We start from the raw sequence: 21,196 nt of genomic DNA on the forward strand, positions 1-21,196 counted from the left end.
TAGATGAAGCGGACGGAGGCCAGCTGAATGGTAAGGCGCTCATTATCTTGGCGCTCCGACGCCATCACAACCAAAACAAGGCTGGCTAATGGTCACTACGCGGCGCGCAAGCACACCCGCGGCCTTTGCTTGTAATGGCCGATAATTGGCGCCGCTCGGCTGGGGATAAAATGTTCCCGCGTAGGGAGGGTAAACAACCGCCGTAAACCCTGATCAACTGGACGCCAGTGCATGTGGAAGAAGAAAAAAAAAAGGAAAGTACAACTCTCAAACAACTGACCTTCCCATGAAAACTCTCGATATCTAAAACGAGAAAAAAAAAAACTCTCTGACAATTTGGCCTGCATCTTGTCAACCTTGATGTAATTTGGCGCCAAGGGGAAACTACGGGAGCGAGAACACATGGGTCAAGGAAAAAAAAAACAAAAAACAAAATGGCACCATAATGCTTGCTAGGTGCTTTCCCAGATCAAGCCCAGCGCTAATTAACGACACGGGGCCGCATTGATCTATGCGATTGGGTGACAAGTAACACAATGACAACGTGACGCACGGCCATTGGGCATCAAGTAGCGCTAACGTGGCTGGACGTGTGCGTACACGAGCAGAAGTGGATTCATCGACGACAAGGTCGATTTGAATCGATTTGCTCGTGTACGCCGGGGAAATTGCTCCGTTCTCTCCGATGGCCTCAAATTGATGAGATCGTAAATTCGCCCAAACTAGTCAATCGCTGTCCTGTCTTGGACGAGTGACGGTGCGTGATTGAACGCTTTCACGGTAACACAGACGCCAGCCAGACATTGTCAATCATAATATAATATTCATGATAAACATATCATATGTAAAAATAGTTGAACAAGTACATTTTTGCTCCTTTAAAGCAACACCTGAGACGAAACATAAATCCTCAAAATGGATGACGGCAGAATTTGAAAAATGATTCATTATGCACTTAATAATAAAGACAATAACAATGCAATAGAAACAATACAAAGGTACAATGATCCATAAAAAGAAAAAGTCAATGCAATACGTGACTCATGAAATGATGTGACATTCAAAATGATTCTAAACAAATAACTCGTATGCATACTGAATGCATTCATTAGAAGACCAAAATAAATCCAATAATCTGATAAATACAAGAATGCAGATATAGAATATTATAGAATATTAATTCGACTATTAATACAGTTTAAATACATCCTTCATAATGCTTTCGTACTTAGCACAAAAATTGCAAATAAACAATTTAAATTCAAAACAAAAAAGGCTCTCCATGTGTGAAGAATCAAATTCCTGCTCCAGTTGAAACATTTTGTCACCCCAAAATCCATCATGTTTTTTTCCTAATGATACTTCAAAAAGTGTTTGCCAGGAAATCCAAAAGACTCACCTGTTCCGATTGCGAGTCCCTGTCCAAAATGACGGAGCAGGCGTGAAGATGCAGCCAGACAGCCAGCCAGCCAGCCAGACAGACAGACAGCCAGCCTCCAGAGGCAAGCATGCTCCATCCGCTCAGCTGCTCCCTCCCAAACTCCCTTTTTTTTTTTTTTTTTTTTGATGACACGCTAAGAGCGTATCGATCAAGGCGCCGCTATAGATACCAAATTGGCACGCGTTCTCAATGGCAAACGGTCAAACGCAAAGCGAGCCAAAGTCCAGCAAAAAAAAGTCACTCGATAATTTGGGAGGGAAAAAATTGCTATTTTCTTCATCTGCTTTCTTTTTTGAGTCATTGTCCAGAAAAAAAAAATTAGGAATTTTCTTAGTTAAAGGTCATGTGACCAGAAATTTGATGTCGTACACTTTCAAGTTGTAACTTTCTTACACGGAGACACACACACGCACACACGCACAGGTCAAATGGAGATGAATGAGGGGCTTGCAGGCCTTGACTTTTCTTTTTGAAATGACAGCAAGAAGCTTTTATTTTGTCATACATTTGCGTGAGCATCAGCTTTGACGCAGCTTAGCTTCATGTCCGTCCACTTTGCTGGCATTTCTCGCGTGCGTTCAAGCGTTCGACGTTCTTGAGGAAGGCCGTCGGTCGGTCGGTCGGTCGGTCGCTCGGTCGCTCGGTCGCTCGGTCAGCACCGTAGTTTGGGGCCTAAAAACAAAAAGGCTTTACATGCACTCTGATACCACGACTCGTTTTGATACATAATGGTGCACAAAAACTTTTGTCTTTCTGATTCAATGTCAGTTTTTAATCATTTTTAAATATCCGTGGCCGGTATCGGCATCCTGATACCTTGAACTACAATCGGTATTGATACCTGGTATCGATACCTGCTTGCGCTAATCTTCTGATTGGAAAAATGAAGGACTTCACGATGGAGAACAAAAAATACATTTGACAGTTTTCTGGCTAAGATATGAAGGAAAACAAACAATTGGTAAAACGACAAGAAGTGCTATTTCATGATACTGCTGTTGTGTTCCTGATTTTCAAGTCAAAGGTCACCTGAGGTCAGATGAGCACGCAGGGCTTCTTCTTGACTTTAGCGGGCTGAGGACAAAGAACGGCTCGGATGGCCTCGTCGAACACGGTCTTCAGACCTCGCTGAGTCAGCGCCGAGCACTCCAGGTACTTGATGGCGTCTGCGCCACAAAAAAAACCCCAAAAACGCTTAGCAAAGCTGGGGGCGCCGCAGCCACGGCTCGGGTCCTCACCGATCTCCTTGGCCAGCGCCAGACCTTGCGGGTACGTGATGGGCGCCAGTTTCTTGTCCTTGAGCTTATCCACCGTGTCCTTTTCGTCCCGCAGGTCCAGCTTGGTGCCCACCAGTATGATGGGCGTGGATGGGCAATGGTGGCGTACCTCCGGGTACCACTGGTGTGTAAACGCAGCATCGTTACCACGGCGACACGGGACCTCGCTAAACGTTCCAGGTATTCCATTTAGGCTTTTAAAGTCGGGTTTTAAATCAAGACAGGCAGTGGGTTCAAATTCAAGTTGATATCCCGGTTTAGCGTTTGGAGGTCGCATTTTAGGATCGGATTGTTGTCGTCCATACGTAGCACGTACCTTAGCTCGGACGTTCTCGTGCGAAGCCGGACTCACCAGGGAGAAGCAAATCAGAAACACGTCCTGTGCACACGCACACATGTGACTCTGAGCTTGTGTGTCCAGGAGTGTGTGTGTGTGTGTGTGTGTGTGTGTGTGTGTGTGTGTGTGTGTGTGTGTGTGTGTGTGTGTGTGTGCGTGCGCGTGTGCGTGTGTGCGCGCGTACCGTCTGCGGGTAGGACAACGGCCGGAGTCTGTCATAGTCCTCCTGGCCCGCTGTGTCCCACAGGCCCAAGTTGACCGGCTTGCTGTCCACCATCACGTTGGCCGAGTAGTTGTCGAAGCTCAAAGTCAACGAAAAAAAAGCAGTTGGACCTTCCCATGACGTGGTGTATGCGTGCGTGCGTGCGTGCGTGTGTGTGTGGACACTCACACAGTGGGGATGTATTCCCCCGGGAAGGCATTGGTTGTGTAGCTGATGAGCAGACATGTTTTGCCCACCGCCCTGGAAAACACACACGCTGAAAAAAGTCAAATGAAGAGTGCGTGCAAAGAGGAAGTGAAGTGTTTGAAAACAGGAAGTGACAAGATGGATGCGTTGGCGTCACACCTGACACACAAGCTCCACTTTTCTTCTTTTTTCTTTCTTTCTTTCTTTCAAACAACCGCACAGGATGCGAGAATGACGTTCCGTTTGTACACACACAAGCAAATGGCAAATTAGCGCTCAATGCACGTTGATGATGTCAACAGAATCATCCAAACACTCTCGTCGGATGGACGCAAAATGTGTTTTGCAGAAGTCACTCGGTTTTTGTTAGTATGAAGGCTTTTCGTTAGTTTGCTCAATTGGGTTGGAGGAAAGGGGGGGGTGCTAGCGAGGGAGTTAGCAAGTTGCTTGGCGTGAGTGAGTGAGTGAGTGAGTGAGCGAGTGAGTGAGTGAGTGAGTTGCTTAGTTGGCCAGTTAGTTAGTTAGTTAGTTAGTTAGTGAGACAGACAGTCACATGCTCTCTCAGCTCGTCTCTCAACAGGTGGGTCAGCCAGAATAAAGCCGTGGAGTCGCGGGCGTTTTGTGTCTCTGGGGACCTCTCGGTCCATTTTCTGAGCCGACGGGCGCACCACCGACCGTGCGAGAGATGTTTGCTTGCGAAGTGGACAGAAAAGGAACTCGCCCGAAGTTGTCTCTCACGCTCGGACACACAAATCAGAACATTCTCTCCTCCGCCGGCAACGAAGCGGCCCGCCGACACTATGCGCCCTCGTGCTCGAGTCATACTCTTCTCGTGTAAATCGACTCATCGTCGACACGTAATGGCCTCGCGCGCACTGCAAGACTTTTTGCCAGTGTCCAAACGATCGTGCCAATAAAAACAATAGATTGATTGATCAAGTTGAATAAAAGCGTGATAAATGAATAAAAAAAGTCATACCCGTCTCCAACCACCACACACTTGATGGCCTGCATGCTGCGCCTCTTCACACTCAACACACACACACACACACACACACACACAAAGACGAGATACCGTGTGACAACACAGGAAGCTGTAACACACACATGCAACACATGCGCACTTCTCACTTTGGGTGTGTGCTGTGCATGCGGTTGAGGTGTCGCAGTCGCTTGTTTTCAGCTTCCTGTATATACGTATGTATATATGTATATGTGTGTGTGTGTGTGTGTGTGTGTGTGTGTGTGTGTGTGTGTGTGTGTGTGTGTGTGTGTATATATATATATATATATATATATATATATATATATATATATATATATATATATATATATATATGCATGCACACTAACAGACACATATGCATGCACACTAACGGACACACACACACACACATATATATATATGGTGTATGTATATATATATATATATATATATATATATATATATATATATTTTTTTTTTTTTATTTTTTTTTTTTTTTTGTATGTGTTTGGACAAGAAAAGGAAGTTCCAGACATCACTGCTGGAACATGACATCATATGATTGATTAAAAAAATGTCAGCACATCATGTTCCTTCCTGATGTCCATTCAGTGGTTTTATTTTGAAAGGGTGACTTCCTGTTTTTTTTCTGGGGGTCGGGGTGGGGGGTGGGTGAATGTGTCTGTCATTCAAGTGTCACTTTGGACGCTTTGTGCTGAAGCAGCACCCACACCAGCTCACTCTGCTTTTGTCACGCTGCGTTTTTTATTTTGGTGGAGCTCATGACTGACAGCCACATGGGTAAGCTGAATTTTATTTTATTTTTTAAATATTTGTTTCCTGTTTGTTTGTTTTTTCCCTTGCCTTTGACATTTTGGGTTGCCTTTTAAAATTTTCTGAATTTTCATTTTCTTTCCTTCTTTTTACTTCAAAGTTTTGAATTTATACATAACTTGATTTTTTTCCCCTGGCCATTACAATTACATTAGATTACAAATTTGTATTTAAAAATGTTTGTTGATAGCTGTTTAGTTTAAAATGACATTTTAAGTTTAGAATGAAAAAAATAGAATACAAGTATATGTTGAGATACAATATATGAATTCTAGTAATATAAATGTGATACAAAGCGTTTCAAGAATAGTCCTTTCAAACCAGAGAGAGGCAGTAAAAACCAAAGTGACGTTCAAACCCACATTTGAGTCGTTCTGCCACTGCTTTATTTTTTATTCTAAATTTAACCTTCGGTTCCTTTCAATTTCCCCTAAAACGTGAACCGAGACACAAATATAAACATGCAAACCTCCTTTCAAAGCGAGCCAATCGTCATTGCAAATCTTTAGAGATGCTTTCTTATGCTCCTCAATGGGAAAGTGTCTCTACATTTTTGAGCAGAGCAAAGTCAAGCGTGCTCTCATTTCCTCCATATGGCAACTATTTAAACGCTGCTTCTTCTTTCTCCTCGTGCGTGCGTGTGCGCGTGTGTTGCACAAGCAGCACACAGGAAGGGCGTTTGGCTCACCGTGTGTCATTCACAAGAAGCGAGCATGCGCCAAGAGGGGGCGCTGTGTCGATCACATGATCACACCTCCGTCCGCTTTCGTTGGCCCACAGCAATCAAGTTACTGACATACAATGTGGGCCATCAAGTAGAAGGCCACTTTTGTTCCAGAATGAGCCGGATTTTTGTTTTTCTCATATATTTGATATTTTGGATGATTTGAATTCATCTGGGCTGTTGCAGTTCTGTCGGGTTTCACAACGGCCGAAATGTTGGAGTTGGAGAGCATCAAGATGCACAAGAAAGGACTTCTGGATGACATCCAGGTACCATCTTTGATCATGACAAAAGACATCTTGGACATTTTATGGAGACTTTTCTTGCTGTGTGTGTGTGTGTGTGTGTGTGTGTGCAGAAACTCAAGGATGAGATTGACAGCGTCATGGCCGAGATTCTCAATTTCGAGTTGGCCGAGACCGAGGAAAGGTAGGCCGGTCTAACGTGGGCATCAAAAAATGGCCGAGCATATTTTGAAAACTTTTACTTCGCAATCTGACGTATGGTAGACCCGCACAAAGAAGTCTTAAAATAAAATAAAACATAATGAAGTCTCACAAAGCCATGCCTGGCAAAACAAAGTCAATCCGCCATTTTGGTCAGAAGTGGCTATTTTTGGGACAAAACAGGTCCTCGGCATTTGGTTCAATTGCAGCCAGGCAACTCCAAATTTTGCTGGTATTTTGGCCGTTGCAAAGTTTGGTGACTTGTCATCAAAAAGTGTTTTGTGTTTTCTTGCAGCAAAAGCATGGGAAGGAAACAATTCTCTAACGGGAAGAAAAAATTCAACATGGACCCTAAGAAGGTGAGCAGCGGCAAAAAGTTCAAGCGCTTTTTTGCCGCCTTTGCTTGCCCGAGCCGTCTCGGAGAAGCGACCGCTTCCTGTTTAGCGTGTCGACGCCGCCTGTGCTGTTTCCGCCGCACTCGACACATCGCAGCAGTTATTTGTGTACTGCAAACGTGGACCTCAATGCAACATTTGAAGACGTGAAAGGACGAGAGGGACAAAACCGAACTTTTTTCCATGCAGACTCCCTTTTGAGCATAGCGCACTGCTTTTATCTTTAACATGCAAAAGCAGAGCGTGTTGCGTTTACATTGCGGCTCAATGTGCCATCTGGAGCAGATCTGGATCAGATCTGGATTGACCTTGATTTGTCATCGCTTGTGTGTGTGGTTCAGGGTATCCATTACCTGGTGGAGAACAAGTTATTGGAGAAGAGCGCTGCACGCATCGCCGACTTCCTCTACAAGGAGGAGGGCCTCAACAAGACGGCCATCGGAGAGTTCCTGGGAGAAAGGTGAACGACCGCGCGCGTCCATCTCCAAAATTTTTGCTCCGCAGAGACTTTCTGGAACATTCAGCCAAGGACCATGAATTGTTGTTCTTTTTCATCAGGGACGAGCTCCACCTGCAAACCTTGAAGGCCTTTGTGGAACTTCACGAGTTCTCCGACCTCAACTTGGTCCAGGCGCTGAGGTCTGTGTCCGCATGCTCTGATGTCATCTTATGACATCGTACGAATGACGTCCATCACATTTCATTGCACCCGGCCGGCAGACAGTTCCTGTGGAGTTTCCGTCTACCCGGCGAGGCCCAGAAGATCGACCGCATGATGGAGGCGTTTGCCGCGCGATACTGCCAATGCAACGCAAACGTCTTCCAGTCCACCGGTAAGTTTTGCTTCAGGACCGGAACCAGAACCTTGACCCATACTTCTGCTGGTCTGGGCCTCTTCCGTGATGTCACCTCCTGTGCGCGTGCGTCCCCCACAGACACGTGCTACATCCTGTCGTTCGCCATCATCATGCTGAACACCAGCTTGCACAACCCCAACGTGAAGGACAAGACCACGCTGGAGCGATTCGTTTGCATGAACAAAGGCATCAACAACGGCCGCGACCTCCCCGTCGAGCTGCTCACCGTAAAAAGCGCCGCTCCGTCCTTCTTTTTGCGGCGGTGTCAATAAAAAAAAAATTTTTTCCCTCAGAAACTTTACGAGAGCATTCGCAAGGAGCCCTTCAAGATTCCCGAGGACGACGGCAACGACCTGACGCACACGTTCTTCAACCCCGACAGAGAAGGATGGCTCCTCAAGCTGGGTAAATGTGCGCTCTCTTCTTTCCTTCTTTGGCCTTTTTCATGACCGATTTTTTTTTTTTTTGGGGGGCCGAAGGCGGCCGAGTGAAGACGTGGAAGAGGCGATGGTTCATCCTCACCGACAACTGCCTCTACTACTTTGAGTTCACCACCGTAAGGCCTCCCGCTCTCTGTCTCTGTCTCTCTGTCTCTGTGTATCAAAAGTCTACACACCCCTGTTGAAATGAGACCAAGATGAATTTTCCACCATAATGTCCAACTCGCATCCTCCCTCTGGCTATAAGAGGGGTGTGTCGACTTTTATCTCTTCACATTGGCCACTCCTAATGGTTGACTTTTGCCAGCAGGACAAAGAGCCTCGAGGCATCATCCCTCTGGAGAACCTGTGCGTCCGGGACGTCCCCTTTCCCCGCAAACCTGTGAGCGTTCTATCTTTCGTCCGCATGTATGATTTGTATTTTGAATTTGGATTGAAATTTGCCGTCCAGTACTGCCTGGAGCTGTACAACCCCAACAGTCGAGGTCAGAAGATCAAAGCGTGCAAGACGGAGACGGACGGCCGCGTGGTGGAGGGCAAACACCAATCGTACGCCATCTGCGCTGCCAGCGCCGGCGAGAGAGACTCCTGGATCCACGCCATCAGGTACCCCACGCCCGCACGTAGCAGATTTTTTTTTTTTATTAATTATTTTTATGGTATTGATATGATTTTTTACATTTTCTTCTTATCATTTTTTAAACAAGATTTTTGATGGCTTTTGAAAAAAATCCATCTTGCGGGCAGCAAATCAAACAATATTCTCGTAGTACCAAGAGAACAAAGCTCATTGGCGGTCCGTCTTTGTGTTGATTTTGAAAAGGGCGAGCATCACCAGGGACCCTTTCTACGACCTGGTGTCCCAGCGCAAGAAGAAACTAATCAAGCAGAACCATCAGGACTGAACCAGACACCGGTCTACAGAACTCACGCACCGGCGGATATTTTGGATCCAAATCGTTTCCTATTGACGGAAGCGGGTGCCGACAGCACCGTGCCCGGCCTGGGCTGGCCTTCCACCCAAGTTGTTGAACACAGTCGCCCGCCCGCCGGGCCCGCCGGCCCGCCATAAGTGGAGTGGCGCCATCCGACGGAGAAATGAAGCCCAAAGATTTGATCAGGCTCAAAAAGCGTGGCACGCCACGAAAATAGGAATGTGTCTTTTGGGGAAGTTTGCTGACAAATGAGGGTGCACCTCTTTCAGGACTGAACCATTCATCACTTCCTCTTGCCGGGGAGTCGACTTCTGCTTAAGAAATACTTGTAAGTATATAAAAGATTTTGTTGGGTTTGTCACGTTGCCGTTGAATCATTTCATGATTAATGCCTGAAAATGGCTCTTTGTATAAAAGTATGTGTTACATATTGAGCATTGTTCCTAATATAAAAGTGAATCGTTTTCCAAGTGTTCTTTGCTGCCCTCAAGTGGCCAGAAAAAAACCAATTCAAAAGACAAGACTATTTCTTGTCGCGTTTTTTCTTTTGCTAAAATAATGGTCAAAACAAAAGAAAAGTAATTGTTTTGATCAGAACTGCAACATTTTATTTCAACTGATTTAGTACCTGCAACATGGAAGCGGGTACAACCTTTGTGCAAATGGCACCTCATTACTTAACATGACCTCAAGGAATCCGCATTATGAACAAAAATTAAATGATAAAAAGTGATTTTATTTTTGGGCAACAACAAAGAAGGCACTGGGCTTTTTTTTTTTTTGTGTGGCTTTTTTTAGCCGGCTTGATTGGTCAGCCCTTGAGCTAGCACGCCACTTGCAGCGAGCGGCAGGACGTCTGAGGCCCGCTAACAAAAGTGAATTGAGTGCTTGTAAACCGTTGGGAATAAACTTGAGGAAAAACAATCTGCTTGTCTACCTCAGGACACTTTGCACACTTGCTTAGGTCGGCGTTGACTCCTCAGGCCTGCGGAACAAACAGCAAAAAAAAAAAAAAAGATTCAAAAAGTGCCCAGCGGACTTTTTCCATCCACCGTACCACATCACTCACTGGTGTTGTCTTGCGTGGTGTCTAACGTCTGCACCGAGTCGGTCCTGGGCCCGAGCGTGGACGGCCTCTTGAGGAGCTTGAGCTTGTTGGTGGATGGCTTGCCCTTGACCTCCAGGGGGTCCTGGCTCCCCAGGTGTCCCGTGGACTCGGGGCTGGCCCTCCCGCTGTTCAGGGACAGCTTGCTGGACGACAATCTCTTGGTGAACCTCTGCTTCAGCGTCAGTCTCTTCTTCTCCTGCGGGACACCGTTGGGTTTCCTGAGGAACTCCACCGGTTCCGACGGGAGCGGGCTGAGGCGGTCCAGCTTCTCGCTGCTGGTGATCTGGTCCTGGGGCACGGTAAGCCGCAAGAGCTCGGACGGTCTGGTGGGCCCCTGCAGGGACCTCGCCGGCTGCGGGGTGTCCGGGAACATGAGGAAGTACTTGGGGTTGTAGTACTTGTGAGCGGGCACCTCGATGTTATTGACTTTGCGGGGGTCGCCGAGGCTGACTTGGAAGCGGGACGTGGTGGCGGGAAGCGGGGGCCGCTTGGGGCCCGCTTTGGAGCGCACGCTGGCGCTCGTGTTGGCCGGCGGGCTCACGTGGAACTCGCGGAAGAGGTCCAGCTTCTCTGACACGGCGTAGAGCTCGCGGAAGTCCTGGTCGAAGAACTCCACCACCTGGCCCGTCATCACCGTGATGGTGTTGCGGTCCATGCGTGACGAGGACCACGAGTAACTGTCGCGTGGGAAAGACTTGTCAGTGTAACATCATGACATGACGTTAGGGCTGAACGATTTTGAAACAATAATCAAATGAATCACTGTCATGGCTTCGGAATGCCCCGAAATGGGGACATTTTGCCCCTAAAATATGGTTTAATTTTTCCTTTTATGGTTTAATTTTTTCCTTTCGTTCCTACATATTTATTTATTTATTCATTCATTTATTTATTTATTAAATAAAATGACTGTGTTGCTGGCACACTTCAACAACAGCATAAAGCATCCAAATATTTTTGGCTGACACCGGAAATAAAAGATGACCCTTGCGAAACTTCCGGTCGGAGGTTAATTTGACAGCCGAGGGCACCTGGCGCCTTTCTTTCTTGGCCTCGACCAATGTCGGCTTCGTCACCACATTCGTCTTTCGAAGAATACACAACACTGCTCGCCGAAAATGACTTCTTTATTTTTGGACAACGCCACCAACATGGTGCCACTTTCTTAACGTTGGACTCGGAATTCGGCGAGAAGACGCCGGCCGGCGGCACGAAGACGCCGCCCGCCCGCCCGCCCGAAGACGCCGACCCCCCGCCCGCCCGAAGACGCCGCCCGCCCGCCCGCCCGCCCGCCCGAAGACGCCGCCCGCCCGCCCGCCCGAAGACGCCGCCCGCCCGCCCGAAGACGCCGCCCGCCACCAAATGGTGAGTGATTTTTTAATTTTTTTTAAATTGACTGTCTTCACACGGTCAGTGGCAAGATACGCGTGTACATTGTTGGAATGTCGCTGCAGTGTAAATGTTTTCATACTTTTGTCACCGAGTTCATCGTTCATGTGGGCAAAGACAATGCCTTGACTTTTGCGACGTTAATCTTAACGGCGAGACCCAACATGAATGTGCAATAACCACGAAATGATATGAAATAAATATAGTTGGTCGTAAAGCGGCAACTGTTCATTCACTTAAGTATTTCAACTCGTTGGGGTTTACGTTGCGTTTGAACTTTGATTCAGTCATCATCCGAACCACTTGGTCAATCAAATGTGGCTTGAAATGATTGCGGTTTATGCAAGTATTGATACCGTGAAAATGCCGAGGAATGTGAATGTTCAATTTGCAATTTGCTTTTCCCCAACTATTTGGACGGGGTTAGCGTTGCGCGCGAGGCCTTTACAGCTTCTTGAGTTGAATGAGTTGGAGGCCCGGCTGACACTTTGACAGCCGAGGCGGAACCGACACGTGTTGTCATTCGCTGGCGTCAATGGAAGGACGCTAATGACGCTCTGAAGCGAAGCACTTAAGCTTTTCAAAACAAGAACTTCGAGTCTTGAGGCAGGTTTGCTTGCTGGGTGTGGCGGAGCAGTGAAAGGAAAGGAAAGCGGGCTGGCTCAAAGCGCAGCTCTCACTTGTTTGTTTGAACTTTCACCTTTGCTCTGGCTTGAATTAGCTTGGTCGTTTAGCTTAGTGAACAATTTTGAGGGGGATGATTTTATTTTCCACCATCACATTTCATATTGCATAGCGAATCTGGCTTCGGACGCTGGCTTTAAAAAATCAAATGTAGAACTTGTTGCTAGGTAGAAGGCAAATGGTAAATCGTCCCATGGACCAATGGGAGATGATTTCCCGGGGACGTTGGAGTTTCTCACCTGTAGGATCCAAAGACCACTTTGTCTCCGTCCACCAGCATGTACTTGGAGCACAAGGAGCCGGGCAGTCTGCCGAAGGACAAGTTGAAGCCCACCCCGGAGAGGGTCCGGGCGCGAATGTTCTGCAATTCACACGCAGTTTGGGATGACAAACATTTTTACCAGAAGTTGCAACACGTCAGCCGTTTCAAGAGCTTCAAATGTCAGCCTGCGCTTGGCTCGGCGTCCCGCATTTTTTGCGGTGAGCCGTACCAGGAAATGACTCCAAGCAAAAGGAGAAAAAAAAAGAGCGGCAGGTGTCCGCTGGAGGTAAATGTATGCAAATTCAGAACCGCTTCCAGTCAAGTCCACCTTTTGCATCCGGACCAAAGCAACAAGCGGCAAGGGCTGAGCACGAAGGGTCTTACCCGCAGGTGCTGGGCGCCGATCTGCAGCCGAGAGCACATGTCCAGGAAGTGCGGCACGCCGTGTTGGTCCAGCAGGATGTAGACGGGCACCGAGCGGCGCCAGGCGGCGTCCATCAGGTCCTGCAGGATCTGCAGGTCGGTGAGCAGGTCCATCACGATGGCGATCACCTACCAGGACAAGGGGGGGCACAACGCAAACTCTTCAGCCGAGGCCGAGACGTGGGTGACGGTGAAGGCTGGGAAAATGGATGTCATGACTTAGGACTGCCCTCCCCTCATCATTTACTTCTGATGACTGAGTTTGAATGAGTTGGTTGTATTCAGCAGGCCACACAAGTGAACCACTGACTCATCACCCCCCCCCTTTCACTGCCCGCCTTCATTGCGCAACTTAATGAATGGTGGAAACTTTTCGGCTTCTCCTTTCCGAGCACTCTTCTAGAATTTGAAGTGGAGCAAGATGCCCCCCTCCCTCCCCAGAGGAGTTACGAGCGTTGCTCTTGCAGTGAACTTGTCGCTGACAGCTTGGCTTTCCTCCAAGAGAAGGCTCAAAGCGGCCATTACATTAGGTATGCCCGCACACAGTCTCAAAGAGCCTCCGGGCGTCCGGCTGGATTGTGAAGCAGTCTTTCCCAAAAGAAAGAAAAAAGGAGACGCAAAAGCAACGGAACCCTGGAAGTGACAAACTATGTACGTTCAAATGTATTTTCAACAACATTTGAACGTACTCGCAAATGCTAAAATGGATCATATTCTTCCTTTAAAGACAAATGAATATCATATCATCGCTTTCGGCCCTCGATGAGCGCCTGGACTTTTTCAACACGTAGAGCGCAAATCGTCAACACGGCTTTGCTTTCGGGGAATTTCAAGACAAAACCAGTCGGGCAGGCAATCAAGTCCGCTGATTCAGATTTCTTTCCTGCAACTTCCCCTTAGCATTTTTGCCCTTTTCCACCTCAGCGGCGTCTTGACAAGTCTGAGCCGGTGTGGCTTTTCTCCGTTGCCTGCTCAAATATTTGCCGTGCGCGCCGGGACGCGTTTGCGGCGGCCTCGAGCACCACAACAAAACCGTTATTGATTACGCGATTGCGAGACAATACGAGGCCGTACGCCGGCGGTGCTCATAAATCGCTTCCAAAATGGCCGACAGGAAGTGGATACGTTCATGAAATGAAAGAGGCCTTGTTGCGTTTTGACTGCCCCGAAATTGGAGACTACCAAACAGTTGTTGTCGTCAGTTGCAAAAGCTTTGTCCTGTAGTGACAAATGAATTGAAACCAAAATAAAAACAAACCACCTGACCAATTTTTCCCAAGCGGGTGTGGAGCTTCAAAAATGAAACTTTGGAAATGCCCGGCAGCATAGCAACGCGGTGACCTCATCTCCGGCAGATGAAGGAAATAAACACGTTTGGTGTGACGTCAGCTCGCGTGTGGGTCTCTAACTTGGCACGTTTGTGCAATAGCCGGCTTACCGCACGCACACAAGAAGACGAGCACCGCCATGGCGGATATGTTTGGACAAATGTCTCATTTCAATGGCCCCGTTTCTGGCACATTTGAAAAAGCAAATGATTTTTTTCCCCTTCTGGGACCTCTCCTGATTTAACAACAAAAAAAAAAGCTTAGGAGCAAGCAATTTCTTTGTTAACAAAAATCCAACAACCTCCAAAAACACTCCCCCCCCCCCCCCCTTTTTTTTATTTGGTAATCCTGTTGAGCAATTAAGATCAATTAATGGCTGAAACCAGTTGATCACGCAGCATTAGTAAGAAAACAAAAAAGTATGTCACGAAACCTCCAGGATGCACGTCCGCAACGGTAACTTATTCAAGGCTTTTATTTACCTACAGCTGCTTAAAAAAATAAAATAAAAACCACCCTATGCAAACATATAAAGCTCTTTGGCAGAGATAAAGAAAAAAATAGCTTATGAAAGGACGAGGACCATATTTGGGTGACTTTAGTAATTACAATGATTCATTGAAAACGTGTATTTTGATTGCACTACTGTTTAACATTTGAGTGCAAAATAAAATGTCAAGCAGGAAAGTCACTTCTCCAATTTTCTCGCCACTCGGCTTGTCATTTCGGTAACTGACTTGAGGCCTTACTTACGCGTGCGCCCCCTAGTGGTTGGCTGACTGCTTGTTAAGAAAGTGCCTGAAGGCAGAGCGAGCCTCCGTTTTCAAAATTGCCGACGATCAGGTTCATTTAATCGTGGTGGCCCACATCACGATTAAAATGGAATGGAATTTGATAAACGCCAATAATCACATCATGTTTCTTTCTATTGTGCAAGGTTTCTTTTGCACTTTGTATGCAGCTATGGTTGGCTCTAAAAATAAAGTCGACTTGAATTGAGACAAACTGGCAAAAAACCCTGACTTGAACTGATTCACCTCAATGATCAGATGTGACTTTTTGTTTTGACTGTGGATGGAATTTTTAAACCGAATGTCTCGTCCGTTGCTCGGGTCATTTCTATGGCGGAGGGATCTATTCTTTACAACAGGGAGGAGAGCGATTCAAGAAGTCAAACTGAGTAAATGCAGTGCAGTTATTTAACCATGATGACAGTTATTATCCTATTAGACTTAACACAGATCCGATCGCCTCGGTCGATAATTTGTATTTATATGCAAAATCGGTGGTCTGTTGCAAAACCATCATTGTCGGGATCCGCAAAATAGGGCACTCCAGGGACGTTCCAATTAGTAATCGTTTGTTTTGATGATGATGATGATGCTGCATGCGCGCGCCCGCTCACCCACCTTGCTGGCCCCCTGGATGAGCCTGCGCACCACCTCCTTGATATGCGGTCCGTTGTCCTTGGGAGGGTGCGTGTGGATCGCCACCCGGGTCACCCCCTTGAAGAAGCCCCAGCTGGGCCAGCCAATGTCCAGCGGCGGCACCTCGGTGTCGGACATCTGCGGCCAGTAGGTGGAGTGGACCCCGGAGTCCGAGGACGGAGACGAGCGCGCGCCCGCCTCCCGCTCCCCCTCCCCGGCCGCGTCGTAGTGTTTAAAGTTATTGGTGAGCTGTTTCACCTCCCTGGCGGATAAAAAATCTTTCATGTTGTCGTCCTTGAGGCGCATTTTGAACGCGCCGTCGCCGTTCTTGAGCAGCTCCTCGACGGCGGCGCGCTGCTCCTCGCTGTAGTAGAACTCCGGCCGCGTCTCGGCCACCTGGACACCGATTCGGCCGTCCTCCATGCACACGAGCTGGGACTCGGCCATGGCTGCTGTCTGTTCCGTGCGCTTGGCCCGAAGGAGAGTGGCGGCCGGCCGGTTCGACGCGCAGTAGGAAGCGAGCCCAAGCGCACAAAGTTACCTGAGGCCGGGGGAGTGGAAAAGGGGCGCGGCCGGGTGTGCCGCCTTCGCAGGCAAGCGGAATTTAGACCATTTTAATGAACACGTCCTTAAGAAAGTTTAGAAACAAACAGCACGTGATAGTTCCTCTTATTCTTCTATTTTCCATCTATTGTGCCAGCATTCAACATATCCACGTTGCTACTCAGTCTCAAGGAAAGCCCAATTTTGCATATTTCCAAGCGGCACCCGAACGCACCACTTTTGGTTTCTGTTGACGCCGTGTATTTCTTATTCTTATTGATGTGCAGCACATTATGAAAACTGAGCAAAGTTCACATTTAAACGGGAAGGGCGTGACAAACGTCACATGCTTTCGTGGAAATGGATGCATTGAAACCAAACGTGTCTCTCTAATGGCTTTGCGTCTTGAATGGGTTTACGTTATGCCAACGAGTTCGACTTCATTGTTCGAGCATCATTTGTGGTTAGCTAATAGCTCCAGTGGTGTTGCTGTCATGCGTGATGTGCTAACTGCTTCACGTCTCCAAGTCATTAGTCTTATTATGTAATCATTGCCTCCCCCCCCCCCTTTTTTTTAATTATTTTATTTATTTGATGGGTTATTTCAAATATACGTAGACCGTGCTCCATTCAATTGAGCCTAAAACTCCACCATGCTGTAATGACTCTGTGCGCCACCAGACGGCAGCAAAATACAAAAATAGAACGCAACTTTTCAAGTTTACGACCAGGCGCTCACTCAGTTCTCAATGTTATATTTAGAGTACTTATGTGTACAAATTTCAAATATGAGTTTCTCTCTGAGATGAGGGGAGCAGAAAAATACATTGGACGCACTGCATTTTTAAACCGTTTATTCCGATGTTGACTTTTGTTTTTATGGACAGTAAGATAGCAGAAAAATATGAAGGACTACAGCAACTATTTATATTTTTGGATGGATGGATAACTGAGTGACAAAGGTGGACTATTTGCTTGCACTGTATCTGATTGTGTTGTGCGCGCTGAACATAAATCCACCAAAATGGTTTGTTTGCCTCGCTCGCCCTCTAAAGCTGACGAGCGTAAACATGCTTTAATTGACTCGGGTCGGGGATGGATAGGAGCGACCATCTCATTATGCCCTCAGACGTACGTGTGCGTGCGTGGCTGCTATTTATTCAAGAGCGTGTCATTAGCCTCCTCGCGCGCTCGCAGCCATTCGGAGCCTCTGCGTGCTGGTGGTGCTGGTGGTGCTGGTGGTGCTGGTGGTGCTGGTGGTGCTGGTGGTGCTGGTGGTGCTGGTGGTGCTGGTGGTGCTGGTGGTGCTGGTGGTGGTGAGCAGCAAACAGCAAATTAAACAGGGGTCGGTCGCCTTGACTCCATTATCGGCGTCCAAGACCCAAATGAGCTTCTGGAAGGAAGGAAGCGAATGGGATTTGAGTTTGCACCTTAAAAGGGCCCCAACATACCACATTGGTGTAGGTTGACTTTTTCGACACTCATCCGCTTAAATATATTTACATGAACGACGAGAACACCTTTGTCAAAGACTGACGTGGACAAAAGTGCCCACGTCGAGGTTGATTCCGCGGAGCTCGGTCTTGGCCCTGAGTCATCCATCCGGGATGGACTCCAGCTTCTTCCTTCCTCTCACACCATCACGGTTAATTGAGCAGCAATTAGCATTTTTCCAAAAACAACACTTATTTGGAAGCTGATTGATTGCCGTTTGGAAAGCAGCACCACCGCTAGGACGTGATGCCGCTTTCCCGCCGGCTAGCTGCGGCGTAGCTGCTGCGGCTAGCTGACATTTGGATCGATGCTCGGCGATCAGCCCGCTTAGCAGTCCTTTAGCAAGTGGACGGGGCTTTTCCAACACACGTGGGCGGGGCATCCCTCAGCCACCTGCAATTTGAATTGTGTGTTCTTAATCCAATGTTAGGGCAAACTGACCCAAAACGGTGTGGACCCAATAGCTGTGGACCTCCGTCCAAGCGTCCATCTTGCCCTTCCTCACTTCTTTGTGAACTTTAAATGCGACTTTGATGGCATCCGGCGTCCAGAGCCATCCCAATGGCCAAGGCGCTCGCTCTGATGTCGTGTAATCATCCGTGACGGTTGCCTGATCCGCCGCCAAGTGTGACCTATGGGTAAATCCGGACAGGCGTGCCGTCCCGCTAAATGCTCTTTTGTAGCGACGGCAGGTGGGAAGCGTCTCGGACCCGGCAGGCTTTTCGAAAAGCGACCCGGCCCGGCCCATAGATGGCGACGCTCGCTGACGGGCTGAGAGCACCACCTTTGGTGATTGCATCTTTTAAGAACCCCTACAAAAGACTTTAGGCTGAACATTCGTTTCTTTTTGATTTGACCCAAATGTTTTGATTTGATTTGATTTTTGTTGGTGTCAAAATTGCAGTTGTCATGTTTGTGATCATGAATGTGCACGACGCCTTCAAATCTTTTCTGCGATCTTGCGATAAACGCCTCGTTTCCTGCTTTTATTCTACATTTGTGTGCACGCGCGCACGTGCACGGCGGAGGCGAGGCGGAGGAGCTTCAATCGCGCATCACTTGAGGAATTCCCAGAGTTTGGAAGCCAGAAGGAGAAGGCGGGAGGGGGAGGACGGACGGACGGACGGACAGGGGGGGGGATGCATCTGCGGCCAACTCGAACCTGCGGCTCCGCCGATGACGCTGCCGAGCGCACGCGGATCGCGAGGTGAGAGAGGGGGGCGACGAGGAGGAGGACGAGGAGGAGGAGACACTCCCCGCTCCCGCTGTTCACAGCCACGGTGACTCGCGACTCGCCGCTGAAGAAGACGAGTAAAGCCCCATTGCGGACGCACGCACGCACGCACGCGCAGTCAGACGTGCAAAGAAAAGTGTGCGGCACGTGCAACAGGACACCGAGCAAGCGGGAATGTTGGGACGCTCGTGCGCATGGAATACCTGACGGGAGAACCCGTTTTGGATTGGCACCACAACCGATCCGGACTTCCAGAGTGAATCCGGATCTTTTTCTCCCCCTCATTCCGGATGAGCAGGATTTCCTCTTCAGAGTGCTGTTGTGTTTTTTTACAGCACGATTGTGGCGCTTTCATGTCCAAGGAGAAGGTAAGCAACAACAGCTTATGCCATATTCATCACCGTTCTTTGCTGCTTTTTGCTCACCTCATCTGGATCGGGACCGCTTTGGATGTGCATGCGCGTGTGCCGGTCAATCAAATGACGCCTTGCTGAGTGATTTAGGTGGCGACAGGGGGCGCTCTTTCGGCTCAAGCCGCGCTCACATGAGGTCACTTCTTTAGGAACACTTGCATCCGCGGTTGGGGAAAAAAAAAAAATCTCAATTTGGAGTTTGAATGGCCACAGTTGACGTTTTGGTTGCTTTTTTTGAGCGGAATGAGAACGGAGGTGGCCAAAGTTGTTTTGAGGGGTTTGCAGAGGTTATGCATGCCAGGATTAGTTGAAGGTCACGGTATGCGTTGTGAAAAATGTTAAAATCCCTAATGTGGCCATGTAGTCAGTATGAAGACACTCAAGTTGTTTGCATTTTTCTGGTGAATACATTTGATTTGAAGAGGATCTTCCAGGACAAGGTTGAAAATGGCATGCTAGTAAACTATATCATGTCACATGTCCACTTAAAGGGCTGGCCGACGGCATTCCAGAAATCGCATTAGTTTGTCCGTATCATATTGTAGGATGATGTCATGACTGGAAAATACGTTTTGTCAGAATTCACTTCCCTCCCCTCCCCTCAAAAAAGGAACTTTGTTTTTGAAGATTTCTTTAGAAACGTTAACAGACATTTATAGTCTAAAAATGCTCTTTTCAGATACAAAATTAGATTTTTTCATCCCCAAAGTCATTTGTTTTCATCATAAAATAAAATTTGACTTTGAAAACCCCCCAACAGATTTTAAACCTAGAAAATCTGACTTCATTTATGCAAGGTATTGACTTTCTGGAGAAAAATGGTTCAAACTCTAGAAAAATGAAAAGATTTTTACAAGGTGGTGACATTTTTTCAGAACCTCTCCAAATACATCTCAATATAAAAACGTGCCTACAAAATCCAGACTTTTCTGGAACATTTCTTTTCTACTCCCGGAACAAAATGAATGATCAGAGTAATTTTTCTTTTGGGAATTCACGAAAGCCCTAAATTATAATCACGCTTGCTGCCGACAGATGGCGCCAAATCCAACGTGTAACTGTTGACTAAGCGTCCATCACGAGTGCTCACCACATTCTTGTGGCTCTTCACGTGCAGGTAGTAAATATTGAAACTCGACAATGGAATGAAAGGGCAAGTCGATAGAGCTGCATCGGCGAGCAACGGTGGCGAGCAACGGTGGCGAGCAACGGTGGCGAGCAACGGCGGCGAGCAACGGCGGCGCGCTCCGCTCGCGCGACACGCTTTCCATCCCTTCGGGGATGATGGCGCCTTCTCATCGCGCAGCAAGAGCGCAATTGATTTTCGGAGGGGAGATGTCACACGGAGTGCGGCGGCTCACCGCGGTTTGTCTCAGCGCTGAAGGTGGAAGCTTCAAATTGATAAATATGACACAAGTCACATTTACAATTCATCCCAGGATGGACAATTTAAATGGGAGCCGGGGGCAGGCACAATTTCTAACCAGATGTATGACCAAAAATTGAAATATGATTTGTGTTTGGAACAGCAAAGCAACATTCAGTGCAAAGACTTTTTTTACCTAAATCAACTTGTACGAGATTATTGAGGCGCCAGTAACTAAGCCATGTCTGCCATCTAGAGGTGAATGGTGGCATTACAACATCAAACTACACAACGTATGCGAGGTTTAGACCGTGACATTCGTGGTTCCCGTTAAAATACGCTGAGTGGGGTCAGAAAGCTTTTTTTTTTTTCCAAAATATGCTGCTGAATCTCCAATATACATGTTCCATCAAAAACTGCCAAGCCCATAATCCTCCCCAAAAAA

General features: G+C 47.6%; 4 protein-coding genes across 7 annotated transcripts in view; 2 read left to right on the top strand and 2 right to left on the bottom strand.

The window, feature by feature from the left end:
• Nucleotides 1–1,902: 1,902 nt before the first annotated feature.
• Nucleotides 1,903–4,597, bottom strand: rac2 (Rac family small GTPase 2). The gene is made up of 7 exons (XM_088373817.1): nt 4,444–4,597; nt 3,447–3,518; nt 3,240–3,357; nt 3,035–3,097; nt 2,680–2,839; nt 2,471–2,607; nt 1,903–2,113 (listed from the first exon to the last, which is right to left on the bottom strand). Exons 1-6 carry the CDS (start codon nt 4,476–4,478, stop codon nt 2,477–2,479), a joined length of 579 nt encoding a protein of 192 aa, XP_088229943.1. The 5' UTR covers nt 4,479–4,597; the 3' UTR covers nt 1,903–2,113; nt 2,471–2,476.
• Nucleotides 4,598–5,188: 591 nt separating this feature from the next.
• On the top strand, nt 5,189–9,545 carry cyth4b (cytohesin 4b). The gene is made up of 13 exons (XM_088373809.1): nt 5,189–5,250; nt 6,194–6,276; nt 6,366–6,436; nt 6,749–6,812; nt 7,190–7,308; nt 7,407–7,487; nt 7,569–7,681; nt 7,784–7,932; nt 7,999–8,110; nt 8,185–8,261; nt 8,456–8,527; nt 8,597–8,751; nt 8,969–9,545. The coding sequence occupies exons 1-13, from the start codon at nt 5,232–5,234 to the stop codon at nt 9,048–9,050; spliced, it is 1,197 nt and encodes a 398-aa protein (XP_088229935.1). The 5' UTR covers nt 5,189–5,231; the 3' UTR covers nt 9,051–9,545.
• Nucleotides 9,546–9,662: 117 nt separating this feature from the next.
• sack1fb (scaffolding CK1 anchoring protein Fb) lies at nt 9,663–16,272 on the bottom strand. The gene is made up of 5 exons (XM_088373804.1): nt 15,684–16,272; nt 12,908–13,075; nt 12,501–12,622; nt 10,150–10,865; nt 9,663–10,065 (listed from the first exon to the last, which is right to left on the bottom strand). Exons 1-5 carry the CDS (start codon nt 16,146–16,148, stop codon nt 10,019–10,021), a joined length of 1,518 nt encoding a protein of 505 aa, XP_088229930.1. The 5' UTR covers nt 16,149–16,272; the 3' UTR covers nt 9,663–10,018.
• The window catches only part of LOC148399925 (voltage-dependent T-type calcium channel subunit alpha-1I-like), a 42,427-nt gene continuing 32,400 nt past the window's right edge, over nt 11,170–21,196 (top strand). For 3 of the 4 annotated variants that reach the window (XM_088373800.1, XM_088373802.1, XM_088373803.1), the window contains exons 1-2: nt 11,170–11,411; nt 11,537–11,553. The gene's annotated coding sequence lies outside the window, so the exon portion shown is untranslated. Of the gene's footprint in view, nt 11,412–11,536; nt 11,554–18,865; nt 19,341–21,196 lie in introns of those variants that run through there. The other variant, XM_088373801.1, reaches the window with a different exon arrangement.

Source organism: Syngnathus floridae, chromosome 4, assembly GCF_059516105.1.
Source record: "Syngnathus floridae isolate MCC-2025c chromosome 4, RoL_Sflo_1.0, whole genome shotgun sequence".
NCBI classification, from domain to species: Eukaryota; Metazoa; Chordata; class Actinopteri; order Syngnathiformes; family Syngnathidae; genus Syngnathus; species Syngnathus floridae.